Consider the following 17470-nt stretch of genomic DNA (forward strand, 5'->3'; position numbering starts at 1 on the left):
GAATAGTTTACCTCTAGCATGATGACTACTGTAGTCGTAGAAGTATGCATACGGCCCTGTGTTTCTGTTTGAGGAATACGTTGAACTCAATGAAAACCAGACTCTTATTTCGATTTACTGTAGACACGTTATCCTTTGATTTCTGTCACATAAGTTTCGTGTCCCCCCTTTTCAGCCAGAAAAGTAAACAACGAAAATTCTTCAATATATATACAGAAAGCACTAGGATATTGACTTCTGGGATGTCTGGAGGCACATACCTTAGAACTTGAAACAGGGAAAAACTTCCATGAATTCCGCTCACTGTATTTCTGGTACATACGGACATGTTATATAATTGGAAAAAATGAGTTAGAGAAGAAGAAACGACAATGTAGAAAAATGTATTTGAGAAAAGAAGGGGGTAAAATCAAAGCAGGACAGGAACGGAAGAGACATCAGAGTTTGGACTATGTAACTTGTAAGTTTTACAAAGCCTAACTATCCTATTCACTGTTCAATTTTCTATACACTTATAAGGCCTAAATTGTTGGTAAGAAAAGATTGGAGCATAGGTCACCTCTAATGGATTGATGAGAAAATTCAAAATTTAACATCTTAGTCGTATCTTTTGAATAAAAATAAAAATAAACCCATCTTAGTTGTAATTATGTAAAAAAAAAAAAAGACAATTAATGTGATTATTCATGAATTGATTTGGGTGGGCTATTTCAAGATAAAAGTACCAAACAAAAGACTAGAATGGGTTATTTAGTTATGTAATCACAACTGCCATTTCTCCTCCATAAGAAAAACAAACAATTTCTCTAAATTTCATCTATATATATATGTATTTATCAAATGAATCATATCAATAAGGACGGGAAACAACAAAGAAAAATTAAAATGGCCAATAACTCTTGTCTCATTATTATCTCTCTCGTTGGAGTTCTTTCGTTCACCATCATTTCAAATGTGGCATCATCTAATGACGTCGTTTCCACCATCTGTCCAAAAACCTCAAATCCACAATTTTGTTCAAGTGTGTTGAAATCTGCGGGCACTACAAATCTAAAAGGCTTGGCTGTATACACCTTAAACCTTGCTCATACAAATGCTGAAAAATCTTTGACTTTAGCCAACTCACTGGCAAAAACCGCCACCAATCCTCAACTTAAGCAACGATATTCGTCTTGTGCTGAGAGCTATGATGAAGCTATTGGTGACATTGAAAATGCCCAAAAGGACTTGGCACTTGGGGACTTTAATGGTGTCAATATTGTAACTTCTGGTGCCATGACTAATATTGGTGACTGTCAGGATAAGTTCGCACAGCCGCCTAAGGATACATCGTTGCTTTTGAAGAATGGCAAGACTCTAAATGATATATGCAGCATTATTTTGGTTATATCCAATCTTCTTTGAAGGCTATGTACTTGAAGATTTTAATCAATAAATAAAATGAAGTTTAATTTTTAAAATAATAACATTACAGTGGGATGGTGATCGGAATTGATTACTTTGGTTAAAATTTAAAATTAGATAAAAAAAATCAATTAATAGATAATTCCAACTAATCAAAATAACTAAATAAAAGACGAGATTTGAAAATATAATATCCTAATAGACACTAATAGACTTATATTAATAGATAATTTCCTGCCGATGAAAAATTACTAAAGTTGTACTATATTTTATAAATATTTTAAAACATTACATAAACACTAATTAAAGTTGGGTTTAGTAGCAAAAAGTTACAAATTTATGGACACCTTCTTTTAGGGAAAAAAATACAGAGTAATATTACCTTGACATGATGTAAACTAAATTTGTAATCAGCGTTGAAATCTCTACTATATTAAATGCGCTCGTGGAGAAAAAAAATTATATACATCTATTTTATTCTTAAATTGTCGAAAAAAATTTATATTACTTTTTGTGATCTAACGTAGTTGTGACTTTTCTATTGTAAGTGTCCATTTTAATGTTTGGAAAGAAGATTTTTCCAATTTTTTAGTTTACAAAATAAAGTTCTATATTTTAAAAAATAAAACCTTATGTTGAATATGTGTAACTAATATTGATAGGATGTGACTAGTTGATCTTCGAGATACGATGCATTCTGTTTAGAGTGGAGATGGTTGCACACACATCAAATTGGTGCATTGATTCCTCCAAACTTACATGTAAAATGTACGTGTAAAAGAAAAACAAAATAAACTCTTGCAGTTACACATTAGAAAAAAAAAACGTCACGAAATCCCAAAGTTCAAAAGAAAACAAACACACACAAAAGGGGATTTAATTGATTCAAAGTAGTAACGAATGGTGAAAAATTGCATCATTTCTTGTGATTTCACATTGACATATTAGAATAAAAAATTATCGTATTCTATATATTACAATATTGGATCAAATATTAATACATTAATTCAATTATTTAATTACTACAACAATGAATTTCTTTTTCTTTTTTAAATAATAATTTTACCATTAATATTGTATAATATTTGTTTATTATATGCTAAAGCATATTTAAAAATTAAATAGAATTAAGATATTTCACGTGAATATGTGCACGTGTTTCAATTGAAAAGATTGAAACAATAGTCACAAATGATTTTTTCATAAAACAAAACATTCGTAACCAAATCTAAATATGCACTTTCATAATAAAGGACCAAAACTCATATTGCGTAGAATTGAGCATGGTTTAAATGAAATTATTAAGAAAATACTTACACTTTACACCAGGTTTTTTGGCAACATATATAGTGAGAAAACTCAAAATTTACCCTCTTACTTGTATCTTTTCAATAAAAAAGTGCATCTTAGTTGTAATTATGTCAAAATAAAAAAAAAAAAGAACCAGTCAATTAACATGGTTATTCATTCATTGATTTGGGTGAACTTTTTGAAGATAAAAATTCCCTATTCTGGTGGTTGAGGAGCTTTTCGATGAATTAAATGGAGCAAACTGGTTTTCAAAGATTGATTTAAAGGCGGGGTTCCATCAGATCAAAATGTGTGGAGAAGACATCGAAAAAACAGCATTTCGAACACATGATGGAAACTATGAATTTATGGTTATGGCATTCGGCTTAACTAATGCCACATCCACTTTCCAAGCTCTAATGAACTCAATATTTAAACCATTTTTGCAGAAGTTCATATTAGTATTTTTCGACGACATACTAATCTACAGTGAGAACTTGGAAAATCATCTGAAGCACATTGGGTTAGCATTGGAAATCCTGAGAAAGAATGAGTTATATGCAAACCAGAAGAAGTGCAGCTTCGCGCAAGAACGTATTGATTATTTGGGTCATATCATTTCAGGACAAGAAGTTGAAGTGAACCCCGAGAAAATCAGAGCAATCAGGGAATGGCCTATACCCAGTAATATAAGAGAGGTACGAGGATTACTAGGCCTCACCTGTTACTAAAGAAAGTTCGTTCAGCACTATGGCTTCATTGTCGCACCATTGACTCAACTACTTAGGAAAGGGGGATTCCAGTGGACTGAGGAGTCTAAGGAGGCACTCCAACAACTACAGAAAGCCATGATGACCCTGCCCGTTTTGGTGTTGCCTGATTTCAATGCCACCTTTGAAATGGAAACAGATGCATCGAGATATAGGGTAGGAGTCGTACTCGTCCAAGCCAAGCGCCCCATAGCATACTTTAGCCATACGTTAGCCTTAAGAGATAGGGCCAAGCCTGTATATGAAAGGGAATTAATGGCAGTAATCTTGCCTGTGCAACGATGGCGACCATATCTGTTGGAAAGAAAATTTATTGTGAAGACCGATCAGAAATCCTTGAAGTTCTTATTACAACAAAGAGTGATACAGCTTCAGTATCAGAAATGGGTAGCGAAGCTAACGGGATACTCATTTGAGGTGGTCTACAAACCCGGCTTGGAGAATAAAGCAGCAGACGCCTTGTCTTGGATGCCTCCTACAGTTAACCTCGGTAGCATAACAGCTCCTACATTGGTTGACATTCTGGTGATTAAAAAGGAAGTCGAAGCGGATGAAAAGTTGAGCAAAATAATGGAAGAACTACAAGCAATGGAAGAAGGAACAGAGGGTAAATTCTCCATCCGACAAGGTATGTTAAGATATAAGGATAAGTTTGTGCTGTCCAAAACATCTACATTGATACCCACAATCCTACATACTTACCATGATTCGGTACTTGGAGACCATTCTGGATTTTTATGCACATACAAACGACCAACTGGTGAGCTATATTGGGAAGGAATGAAGGCGGATGTTAAGAAGTATTGTGAGGAATGTGTAATATGTCAGAAGAACAACTCCCTAGCACTATCCCCCACCGGACTGCTGCTGTCCCTGGACAGTCCAAACAATATTTGGAGCGATATATCTATGGACTTTATCGAGGGCTTACCAAGATCGAATGGTTTCGAAGTCATCTTTGTAGTGGTGGACAGATTCAGCAAATATATTTGTTAAGGAGATTGTCCGACTTCATGGCTTTCCCAAATCGATAGTGTCCGACCGAGATAAGGTATTCTTGAGCAACTTTTGGCAAGAAATGTTCAAAATGGCAGGCACCCGATTAAATCGAAGCACCGCTTATCACCCTCAGTCGGATGGGAAAACTGAGGTGGTTAATAGGGGAGTGGAGACGTATCTGCGATGTTTTTGTGGAGAACGGCCTAAGGAATGGTCAAAATGGATACATTGGGCTGAATATTGGTACAACACTACTTTTTAGAGATCCGTAGGGGTCACTCCATTTCAGGCTATCTATGGACGTATGCCACCACCATTGATGTTTTATGGTGACCGGGACACTCCAAACACTACCTTAAACGAATAGCTCAAGGCATGAGTTGAAATTCTGGGAGTCCTAAAAGAACACTAATTCGTTGCACAGACAAGATGAAAAATAACGTAGACTTGAAGCGTCATGATGTGGAGTATGCAGTTGGCGATATGGTCTTCCTGAAGATTAGGCCCTATAGACAGATCTCATTACGACAAAAGAAAAATGAGAAACTATCCCCCAAGTTCTTTGGGCCTTATACGATTGTGGAACGCATCATACTGGTTGCGTATAAGCTAGAGTTGCCAGCATCCGCTTCCATCCATCCAGTGTTTCATGTGTCCCAACTCAAAAAAATGGTTGGTGATCATCAACTTGTACAGACAGACATGCTGCCTTACGTTACTGAAACTCACGAGTAAATCTATACCGGAGGAAATATTTGGGTACTCGAAGAATAAAAGAGGAAGCTGTGAGGTTTTGATTAAATGGCAAGGTCTCCCTCCTCATGAGGCAACATGGGAAGATTATGACAAGCTCCAGTACAGCCTAGAAGCAAAAAGAAAGGCGTTAAACATAACACAGGCCGGCAAAATCATACTCAGAACAGAATATATTCTATACTGACATTATTTTAGATATGCTCAGAATCATGCTTCTGCCTCAAAAAGTCAAAATAAGCTAGAGAGAGAGAAAAAAAAAGAGAGATGAACAAAAGGATTTTGGAACTTCCTCTTTGTGAGTGTGTGTGTGTGGCAGCTGTAAATTAATTTCCTATGAGTTTCCTTAACACCCAAATGTTGTAGGGTCAAGCGGATTATCCCGTGAGATTAGTCGAGGGTGTGTGAGCTGGCCTAGAATCTCACAAATATCAAGAAAAAGAAAACCTTGCCACCCATCCACTTTGCAACAAAGATTCATGAAATTAAGGGGTAAAAGGAAAAAGGTATAGAAGCGGATAGCATCTTGGCTTCTTATTAAAATGGAATAGTGTAACCAGACCTGGAATTTGTAAAGCATCCATCCCAGGTAATTCTTCCAATTTCAATCCTCCAACCCTCTTCCTAACACAAGTAAATTAGAGACAACTTATCAAATAGAAGACCAACAGTCAACATAGGAATAAAAGTGCACATTATCATGAGGTATGAACAAATAAATTAAAGATGTACATAAGTCGCTAAAATCATACTCAGAACAGAATATATTCTATACTGACATTATTTTAGATATGCTCAAAATCATGCTTTTGCCTCAAAAAGTCAAAATAAGTTAGAGAGAGAGAGAGAGAGAAAGAGAGATGTACCAAAGGATTTTGGAACTTCCTCTTTGTGAGTGTGTGTGTGTGTGTGTGGCAGCTGTTGTGGGGCACCTCTTCAACTTATACTGAGACAGTCTTGAAGCAAATAACTCCAATTCTTGGGGATCAGCAATTCTTTCCTGTTCTGCCGTCCAGACACGTACTACTCCATCTAAACAAGCTGTGACAATATCTCCATTTTCCAAAAACTTGGCATCCCAAACGCAACCAGGATGCTCAATGCTCTAGACACAAATTCCATCTGCAACAAAATAATCCAACTTCGTGATACTAAAATGCTATTAGGGTTTAGGGTTTATAAATAATTATAGTATAATAAACATAATTCAAATTTAAAAATCAAGCTACAAAAAAAAAAAAAAAAAACCCACTCTCTTAAAGAAATTCAATTCAACACATAAACTTTAGCCAACTTCAACACCCCTTCAGGGCTTCACCAGTCCTTCGCCTTTCCACTAAAAGTTAGTCATCTCTTCCCAACCAAATGCTCCATCAAACAGACTTCAAATAGATAGAGAAACATTTCTCATAAATACATGAAAGGTTCAACTCACAAACTCGGTTTGGCCACAGTGAAGGATCTTAAACGAAGCTCAGTATCTCAGAATTATGATAGAACACCACAGCAGTGTTCGTATATGTTGATATAATATGAAAACTTACACGAATTATTGAGACTCTTCGTGGATCAATAGAGTATTGATCGCGATTACAGATTCAAAGCAAAAATTACTCAAACTAATAGCAACCAAATAAAAGACTCAAGAACAATTCAAAGATGAACTTGGACCCTCTGCTTTCCCTCTCTCAAGGAGTAATGTAGATTTCCTTCCTCAAAGTTCCATACCCCCTCCCTCTGTAGCTTCCTTTCTTTTATCTCTTTCCTCTAACTCCCGGCCCTACCAAAGTGGTCCCCCCTGGTAGGTTCTTGTTTCACCTGCAAAAGATTCAACCCACACCCACACAAATACAAAGAATATTTCCAGCACACTCACAAACACACAGTACAATGGAGAGAAGCTGATATATGTGTGTATATATATTCAATATGGAATCATAAGCTTCAACCAAGTAAGAGGGCTGCTCTCTCCCCAATGAACAACGTTCATTCAAAATACATAATAACCAAGATAATCAGCCCTAGCAAAAAACGCCTATATATATATTCCCTTTCTGCTGCTGCCACGTGTTGTTAGGACCACTGGTCATCCTAACAACCATGTTGTCTAGGTGGAATTTTTATTTTTACCCCTCCTTTGGTAAACTTGGGTGATTGGAGGCCTAGTGTAACGGACATACTTGTCCAAGGTGTGTTTACCTATGGCCGTATGCTCCGATTAGCCCCAATTTATCTTGTCTTTATGTCTTGTATGTAGTTTAGGTAGTTGCTTTAAATTTCAAGTCGATATGCTTGGGTGTGACGTTTCGGCATTTTCATATGCAAGCCTACCAGAGATGAAAATGTTAAAAATGTACTATAGGGGAGGCATACCTGTTGAATCCCCGCCCAAGCCTTGTCGTACTCTTTGCAATCTATGCTTTCTTATTGCAATTGACAGTCTTCAATGCTTGTTTTAACAATGTTTTCAATCAATTTAATCATCTTTCACGTTTTCTAAAAATATTTTCCAAGAACGTGAGGGGAGGTTGAAGCATGTGTTAAAGTTGTCCGCGATTTGTGGATTTTGATCGGCTGACTTGTTCGTCGAGCTAGAACAAGTGCCGCACAATCGTTCACATCGTGTTTGAAGAATTACGATTGTGACAAGTGGTATCAGAGCCAGGTTGGCTAGTTGACAGTGCGTGACAGAAAGATGTCGGTGGCGAAACAGTCTAGCAAGACCCATGATGAGCGACTTGTGGGAATCGAAGAGCAGATGCTCTACCTGGTGGAAGTTCCTGATTCCATCCGGTTCTTGGAACAGCGGCTTGAGGATATTGCCAAGAAAGCTGATGGCATTGAAGCCGTGTCCGATCGCCTTGACGGACTACCCATCCAAGAGTTACTGACTAGAGTCGACACTCTAGAGTCCCGAGTAATGAAACGGGAAATGTCGCCTACGAGCTTGGGGCCAGTTCATCGGGCTCTATTGCCCAGATGGAAGAACGAGTTATGGAGCTTGATAACTCGCAAAAGAACATGTTGGAGATGATCAACGGCATGACAGAGGATTTTCGAGCAACCCTCGATGTCGTGAGGAATGAGCTCGCATAGGTAAACACGAGGGTGAACCTTACTATACGAGAACTAGCAAACCAGGCTCCAGCTGGAGGAGCCATTCCTGTGGGCAGAATCAAGGTTCCTGAGCCCAAGCCCTTCTGTGGGGCGAGAGATGCCAAGGCATTGGAAAACTTCATCTTTGATGTCGAGCAGTATTACAAAGCCACGAACACAATTACTGAAGAGGCCAAGGTGACGTTGGCAACCATGCATCTGTCAGAAGATGCGAAGTTATGGTGGAGGTCGATACATGGACATTCAAGAAGGGCGTTGCACAATCGACACGTGGGATGCCCTAAAAGGAGAACTTCGTTCGCAATTTTTCCCTGAGAATGTCGAAATTCTAGCCCGACGGAAGCTGCGTGAATTGAAGCACACGGGAAACATTCAGGACTACGTGAAACAGTTTGCGGGGGTGATGTTGGACATACGCGACATGACCGAGAAAGACAGTTTTATGTTTTGTCGAGGGCTTGAAGCCGTGGGCTAGGACCAAGTTGTATGAGAAACGAATTCAAGACCTCACGTCAGCATACGCAGTGGCTGAACGGTTGTTTGACTTATCTAGCGAATCTCAAGATGCAAGACGACATCAAGCTTCCTCCTCTGGAGGAAACAGAAACAACCGCCCAAATTCCCCGAAGACTGCAGAGGGAGACAAGCGACAAGGTGGAGATCGCAAGCCCTTCCAAGCGAATACAGGAAACAACTGGCGAGGACCAAACAATCAGAACAACTCCGGTCGTTCCATCAGTTGTTTCATATGTAAAGGGCCCCATCTTGCCAGAGAGTGCCCCAACCGTACCGCCTTCAACGCTTTTCAAGCTACCCTAGCCTCGGACTCAGATGATAGATTGAGTCAGACTGAAGGAGACGTTGGACTGATAGAAGAGGGTGAGAATCCTCGGATGGAGGCCTTAAAGTTTCTGTCATCGCTCCAGAAGAAGATGGGGGAGACCAGTGGACAGGCAAAGAATGGTCTCATGTACGTAGACTGTTGGGTCAACCAGAAGCCACCCAAGAGCACTATGGTGGATTCTGGTGCTACTCATAACTTCATTGCAGAAGCGGAAGCCAGACGACTGAATCTCCGTTGGAAGAAAGACGCAGAAAAAATGAAGGCCGTGAACTCAGTTGCCCTACCTATCGTCGGGTTGGTAAAACGAACGACCATGAGGATGGGAGAGTGGAGCGGTCCCATAGATTTGGTGGTTGCAAAGATGGATGACTTCGACGTGGTACTAGGTATGGAGTTTCTACTTGAGCATCAAGTCATACCAATGCCACTAGCCAAATGTCTAGTGATTACTGGAACAACGCCTACTGTTGTTCAAACGGAGATTCGTCAGCCATATGGGATATAGATGATCTCGGCTATGCAGTTGAAGAAAGGCCTTGCTCGTGACGATTTAACCTTTATGGCTATCCCACTGGAGTCGTTGGAAAGCTCAAGGGAAACAGTCCCCAAAGACATCCTGAGTGTCTTAGAGAAGTACAAGGATCTGATGCCAGACAGCCTGCCGAAATCATTGCCTCCGTGGAGAATGATCGACCATGAGATCGAATTGCTGCCAGGGGCAAAGCCGCCTGCGAAGAATGCTTATCGTATGGCGCCGCTGAGTTGGCCGAACTTCGGAAACAACTGGACGAACTGCTGAACGCAGGATTTGTGAGGCCTGCAAAAGCTCCATATGGAGCTCCAGTCCTTTTCCAGAAGAAGAACGATGGAAGTATGCGGTTGTGCATCGACTACCACGCCCTAAACAAGATCACGGTCCGCAACAGATATCCGCTACCAATAATCAATGACCTGTTTGATCGCCTTCATGGAGCAAAGTATTTCTCGAAGCTAGATCTGCGATCGGGCTATTATCAAGTAAGAATTGCCAAAGAGGATGAGCCCAAAACCACATGCGTTACGAGGTATGGGGCGTTCGAGTTCCTTGTCATGCCATTTGGTCTTACCAATGCGCCTGCAACGTTCTGTACGCTAATGAACCAGGTCTTCCATGAATACCTTAACAAGTTTGTGGTGGTCTATCTGGACGATATAGTGGTCTATAACTCCACGCTAGAAGAAGAAGAAAGGAATAACAAAAACTGACGAACTCCTATAGATTGAAGTATTAACCTTTCCATATCTTTGCCGAACAATCTTCACTCCCACTAACAATGACTTCGGAAGCATGTGAATCCACTGAATACACAATGGAAGTGTCACCAACCATCTCCATCAATGTTTCACCACTTAGTGCCCATAACCTAATGGAACTGTCTGAATGGAAAAGAAAATCAAAGTCAACTTTCTAATTAATTCAATATTCTAATATAAAGAATATAACAAATAGTCCTCCCATGTGAAATGAAAAGTGGTTCTACAGATTCAGAGAAGGCAATAGAAATCACTCATTTTAATATCATTTAATATTTCATCAACAACCTATAGAGTTTATTAATCTTTTTCTTTCCTACTAAAGAAGCTCTAATTTATTACTCTAGGAATGGTCCTTTCTAACTTATATACAGGTAACAAAAAATAAATTGAAGAAATACTCTGAGCTTTTCCATTTAGAAATCCCAATGAGCAAAGACTAAAGTCTTCTCGGGATTCTTAGGATGCCAAACTCCTCTCATTGGATAGACATCAATATATCTTAGATGAGAAGCTACCTTGAATAGCCTTGCTTCCTCAGCATATAAACATAAATATATTTGTTGTATTCAATCAAAAATAAAAGATAAGCTTGTTCTGAAACCAATTCCAAAAATCTCTTCGAAAATATGCTGGGAGAGTTGTTGTTGTTTAAATACTTGGTCCTTCGAAGGTTGGAATTACAATGTAACTTTTCACATATTCATGAAAAGTTATGATTCTTATTATGAAAGAATGAAACTTCGAACTAGTTCCTAAAGGTAGTACTTTTAGCTGATGTGGCAATTTGGATCAGCCATGTACGGTTGCATTCCTCAATGTGAGTGATAATCAAACCCAAACTACCTCAAAGGAATTATTTTGTACAGTAACTCCATCTTTACCAACTTGCGACATAAAACTATCTAGGGTTCATGGGTTGGGGTAAGAAAACTTTTGGACCCAACCCACCAAGTCTTTTTATCATTAAGTTTTCTTCATTTTTATGTCAATTGGCATGTATTTTATAAGCTTTGAGAGAAGAAACTTAATATAAATGTATACTTGGTCAGAACCCCGTCATTTAGCCTCAATTTTCACAATGTAGAGGTATAGAATTCAGAGAGGTTATTTTATTTTCTTAAAATTACTCCCCAACTGTTAATCTATGATTAACTTTTGCTATAAAAAATTAGTCCTTATATCCCTCTTCTCGAAATTTGACAAACATATTAATCAGGCGCCTTTTTCTGAAAATAATTGTTCATATTTTTTTTTGAAACAGAGACAACCCTTTTTATTAAAGATGTAAGTAAAAAAGAGACTAATGCTCAAACTATAGGAGAATTATACTAAGAGCGAAAAGAATGACCAAAACAAAAGTACAGACAAATTGAACAAAACAATCAAAATCCTGAGAAAACAATAGAAAACTGAGAACAAAGCGAACTTAAAACCTTTCAACAAGAAGCCCAAAATCAGCTGAAAATTGCAGACTAAAAACTTCAAACTAGATGGAAGGAAACACCAAGGGAGAGCTAACAACAATGCAGCTTTGTTGAAAAAAATATCCCTCCCAAGTCATCCTTCGATCTTGAGTGAGTGACTAGAACCAGAATATTTCATAAGAACTTTAGAGGGCCAAAATAATAAAAGCATTCGTCGAACCTCATGTGATCCACTAAAACAAACCTAAAAGATAATTGGCTGAAAAACCAAGATCAAGTTATTCTATACTCAAACCAAAGTAGTTCCACATTGCTCAACAATTGACTTCAAGCGATCTGGAACTTCACATTGTCGAGCTTGTGAGGGAAATAAAGAGACTTGTTTCTCAGTAATTAAATCCTCCCTTGTCTGAAAGCGGTATTAAGATCAGATTCTAGAGGATCCTTAATCGACTGATCAATGTTTACAATGAGTAGTGGAGGCACTTTTGATTCAGATTTTACCGAAGGAGCTCAAGGTATCGTGCAATGTGATCGATTTTCTTGGGACACATAAATAAATCTAACGCCAATTGAAACATAAGGACTAGTATTTGGAGCATGATATTTCTTCCTATCTCTACATGTAAAGATCACAAGAAAAATAAGAATTTCACAAAATAACAGAAAACAAAATTAGACAAAATCAGGGCATGGCCGAGGATGAGATTAGAGATGAAGCGGTGATTAGTATTTATTGAGAATGGGAGAAAAGTAGAATGTCAAACCAATCCAAGAACATACCTCACAAATCTTCGGAGAGACGATCGTGGTCAAAGCAGTGGTTGTGGTCGAGGATGAGATTAGGGATGAAAGGATGTTACGAAAGGTATATCAACAAGAAGAAGGGTAAAACAACAACATCCTGTCAAAAATCACTTAATGTGATTGAGATCTTTTAACATGACTGCTTGAGAACTAAAGAAAAATTTAGAATGTGACTGAGAACTTTTAGCACAACCGGGCAGCATCTTCAATAACAGAAAAACATGCATAATGTAGGAAGACAGCAGATTTAAAATTATGACAGTGTATTTATGAATGTCAGGCGATACATTAATGTTCCAAAATTCAACCAAAGTATGGGATGAAAGATATACAAGAATCTTCCATGATAAGGGCAAGACCAGGATATCCTTATCCAAAAGAAAGAAAAAAATAATCAACCAAAGTAAATTCCATGTATGATTGGAAATTATGGCCAAGGCGAAGGATGAAGTGGAGAATAGAAGGAATATTGAGCAGGGTACGACTTACCATTAGCTTAGATCAAAACCAGCATCCGCATTTATGGCATAAAGAAATTTGTTTGCCAGCTGCTCCTTGCTGCATTGATCACAAATCATAGAGTTGTGAAAATGAAAACTTATGCAAGTTTTTTTTATCCTTTTTAGAAAAGATGTATATGTTTTAGTTCATCCACAAATCAACAGACTTAATAAACTGATGTAATTCAAGTTGGACTTAGTTTTTCACAATGAATTCTCCACCAATAGTGGCTAAGAGATGGAGTATATATTGAGGATTGTAAGTAGTTACAAGTAGTTGAAATAACTGTTTTTATGAAACAGTTTTAATTGCAGTCTTAACAGCTAAACAGTTTAATTATTTAAACTGTTTTACTAACTAACTACAGCTGTTTAGCCATGGCATTCTATATTACATCATTCCACCCCCTAGCATGGAACTCGACCCGAGTGACTTAGTTGACAAGGCAGAAATCATCTGGGGCATAGTACTGTTTCAGGTCTGCCACGTTAAAAATAGGATGAATGTGCAAGTCTGGTGGTAGTTCAATTCTGTAAGCGTTATCTCAAATCTTTTCTAGGACACGAAATGGTCCTAATTGTCTGTCTTTCAGTTTGTGTTCCAGTTGGAAATCGAATTTTTCTGAGGTGAATCATTACTAAGTCTCCCTCAGTAAAGGTAGCTTGTCTTCTCTTTTTGTCTGCTGCCTTTTTGTAGGACTGAGTTGATTCTTTTAGGTGGTTATGGACTTCTTCGTGTAAATTCTGAATCTTTTCTACCATCTTTTCTGCTTCTGAGCTAGTGTCAATAGTTGTGGGGAGTGATGCTAGGTCAAAGGTTGTTAGTCTTGGCTGTTTTGTGTATACGACCTCAAATGGACATTTGCCGGTTGATCTATTCTTCATATTGTTGAAGGCGAATTCTGACTGTGCAAGAGCTAAGTCCCACTGTTTTGGTTTGGATCCACTAAGACAGCATATTAAGTTGTCGACAGTTCTATTTGTAACTTCTGTTTGGCCATCTGTTTGAGGGTGTGATGTTGTGCTATATTTCATTCAAGGTTGTGTCAAATTTGCTCCATAATGTCTTCCAGAAATGGCTTAGGAACTTGACATCCCGATTAGAAACAATGGTCTTTGGTACTCCGTGCAGCCGAACTATCTCTCGACAGAATAAATTAGCTATGTAGGTGGCATCATTTGACTTCTTACAAGCCACAAAGTGTGCCATTTTACTGAATCTGTCGACTACAACCATGACTCAGTCATACTGCCTTTGAGTTTTTGGTAATCAGAGCCCGAAATCAATTGATAGATCTTCTCAAATGGAAATTGGGGTAGGTAATGGTGAGTACAGGCCTGCGTTTATACTTGAACCTTTAGCTCTTTGGCAAATAGGGCACCTTTTAATAAAGTTGTTACAGTATCTTCTTAATTAAGGCCAGTAGTATCTCTTAAAGATTATTTCAAAAGTTTTATCCTGCCCGAAGTGTCCAGCCAATCCTCCTGAATGAGCCTCTTTTAGTAGTGCTTCTAGAAGTGATGTGTGTGGGATACACAACTGATCTCCTTTGAATAGATATCCTTCCATTATATGGAAGTCTTCCGCCTTGGTGTAGTGGCTGCATTTGGTCCATGTCATGGCGAAGTCAACGTCTTCCCCATATAGGTTAGGTAAGTGTTTGAATGCCTCGATCTCCATGGATAGAATAGTGAGTAAGGAGCTCTTCCTGGATAGTGCATCTGCCACCTTGTTCTCCTTACCATTTTGGTGCCTAATGACAAAGTCGAACCTTTGTAGGAAGGAGATCCATCGTGCGTGCATCCGAGTAATATTCTTTTGTGACTAGAGATCTTTCAAAGAGAAGCGGTTCGTTAGGAGTACAAATTCCCTGCATAGGAGGTAATGTTCCTACTGTTTGAGTGCTCGGACAAGGGCATAAAGCTCTTGTTCGTAAGTGCTCCAGGACTGTCTTGTTGTGCTCAACTTCTTACTGAAGTATTCAATAGGGTGGCCTTGCTGTGATAACTCGGCTCCAATTCCGGTTCCGCAAGCATCAACAGCTACTTCAAAGGGTGATGCGAAGTTCGACAACTGTAGAATAGGGCTGGAAGTTAGTCTTCTTTTTATCTCTTCAAAGCTCTGCTGTTGCTCTTCGTTCCACTTATAGTTCCCTTTCTTTAGGCAGTCGGTTAAGGGGGCCACTATTGAGCTGAAGTTTCTGATGAATCTTCTGTAAAAGGATGCCAAGCCAAGGAAGGCTTGTACCTCCTTGATGGAGGTTGGTATTGGCCAAGACTTTATGGCTTCTGTCTTCTTTGGTTCCATACCTACTTTTCCTTCTTTGATTACGAAGCCGAGAAAGACAATTTCCTTGGTGAGGAATGTACGTTTCTTTGGATTAATGTACAGTTCAGTTTCGGCCAGGACTTGGAACAATTTTCTTAAGTGCTGAATGTGGTCTTCAGTACTATTGTTGTACAAGAGGATGTCATCAAAGTAAACCACTATGAACTGGTTTAGAAACGAGCACCTGGTTCATCAACCTCATGAAGGTGCTCGGTGCATTGGATAAGCCAAAGGCCATCACCAACCATTCAAATAACACATGGACCATCAAGACGACTTTTTGTGATGCTGAGTTTCAAGCCAGACGTGAGAAAGGGCTCTGCTTTTGTTGTGAGGAAAAATTTTGTGCAGGCCATAGATGTAAGGTGAAGGATCAGAAGGAACTCAGAGTGTTAGTTGTTCAAGCAAATGGGGAGGAATTGGAAGTAGTGGAAGAGGATGATCGTACAGAGGAACTTGAGGTAAAAGCTATTGAACTTGATATAGAACAAAAAGAACCAGTGATAGAATTGTCATTAACTTCATGGAACACCGGATTAAATGCGATATCAAGTGCTGCTTGATTATCACACCACAATTTTGCTGGTGTGGTGATTTCAAATCCCAACTCAACAATAGTAAAAAAGTTGATATATCCAAATCAATTTGATATATCCAATTCACACAAAAACTGTGCAATTGCTCTATATTTTTTATTATGCACTTGAATGTGACACCACATTTTGTTTCTTACTTTTCCAAGACATCAAATTGCCACCAACAAAAACAAAATATCCTGAAGTTGATCTTTTGTCTTCTTTAGATTTTACCAATTAACATCTGAGAAACATTCAATATTAGTATGACTATAATCCTTATATAATAAAATCATGCCCGAGAGCAGCCTTCAGATAACACTGAATCATTCCAAAGCAGCTGAATGATCAACTTTAGGGCATGACATACACTGGCTCATAATACTCACTAAATAGGCTATGTCGAGTCGATTCGCTGGAAGGTAATTAAGTTTTCCCTCTAACCTCCTATATCTTTGAAGATCTTTCAACAATTCTCCATCTTTTGTGAGCTATAAGTTAGGCATCGTTGGGGTACTACATGGCTTGGCACCTACCTTCCATGTTTCAGTCAACAAGTCCATATTTTCTCTGTGATAATAGTATTGCTTTCTTGCCTGTTTTTACCTCAAATTCCTAGGAGGTATTTCAACATGCTCAAATCTTTTATTTGGAATTGGCAATAGAGAAAAGTCTTCAGGGACTGGACATCTAAAGCATCATCACCAACAACCACAATTGCATCAACATATACTACGATTAGGATCACCCCACTCTCGGATCTTTTAAAAAAGATTGAATGATCTAACGTGCTCTTTTGCATTCCAAAACTTTCGATCACCTTAATAAATTTTCCAAACCAAGCCTGTGGACTATGTTTTAGTCCATCCAAAGATTTACAAAGGCGACACGCCTTTCCATTCTTCCCCTGAGCAACAAACCCTAGTGGTTGCTCCATATACACCCCTTCTTGAGGATCACCATGAAGAAATGTGTAAGGACCCTAGATAGAAAAATAGTGGATTATTAGGAGAAAATGAAAATGGTTGTTAGTAAGGTCATATAGTAAATAGATGGTAAGTTGGTTAGTTCTTTTTGTTATAAATAGTGGGAGAGGGGTTGGAGAGAGGTGTGAAGAATTTTGAGAAAGTTTTCCTTGTAAGGGAACCTTAGGAGAGTCTAACCCTCTCAAAAGGCTAGGGTTACTTGTTACTTGTTATTAAGATCTTCTAATATATATTTCATGTTTGGATGTATTTTAAGTATTCTTGAGTTCATCTTTTCTCCTTGAGGTAATCCTTGTTAGGTGGGATCCTAACAAATTGGTATCAGAGCCGTAACATCTTGGGGATGACACGGGCTTGGATGCAAAAACAAATGGAG

The 17470-nt window shown here is 38.5% G+C and overlaps 3 protein-coding genes across 11 annotated transcripts in view; 1 reads left to right on the forward strand and 2 right to left on the reverse strand.

Moving 5' to 3' along the window:
- LOC116403315 (NAD-dependent malic enzyme 2, mitochondrial-like) overlaps nucleotides 1-17470 on the reverse strand; it is a 101600-nt gene that overhangs the window by 71662 nt on the left and 12468 nt on the right. The gene's annotated exons all lie outside the window — the stretch shown is intronic.
- LOC116403313 (sphingoid long-chain bases kinase 2, mitochondrial-like) overlaps nucleotides 1-17470 on the reverse strand; it is a 69974-nt gene that overhangs the window by 777 nt on the left and 51727 nt on the right. For 4 of the 9 annotated variants that reach the window (XM_031883969.1, XM_031883972.1, XM_031883970.1 and 1 more), the window contains one exon: nucleotides 13209-13262. The gene's annotated coding sequence lies outside the window, so the exon portion shown is untranslated. Of the gene's footprint in view, nucleotides 1-11; nucleotides 168-260; nucleotides 312-5778; nucleotides 5841-6082; nucleotides 6339-10449; nucleotides 10594-12680; nucleotides 12802-13193; nucleotides 13263-17470 lie in introns of those variants that run through there. The other 5 variants (XR_004216006.1, XR_004216007.1, XR_004216008.1 and 2 more) reach the window with 5 other exon arrangements.
- Nucleotides 886-1404, forward strand: LOC116403447 (pectinesterase inhibitor-like). The gene has a single exon (XM_031884595.1). It carries the CDS (start codon nucleotides 886-888, stop codon nucleotides 1402-1404), a length of 519 nt encoding a protein of 172 aa, XP_031740455.1.

Source organism: Cucumis sativus, chromosome 4 (genome assembly GCF_000004075.3).
Source record: "Cucumis sativus cultivar 9930 chromosome 4, Cucumber_9930_V3, whole genome shotgun sequence".
Taxonomy (NCBI): domain Eukaryota; kingdom Viridiplantae; phylum Streptophyta; class Magnoliopsida; order Cucurbitales; family Cucurbitaceae; genus Cucumis; species Cucumis sativus.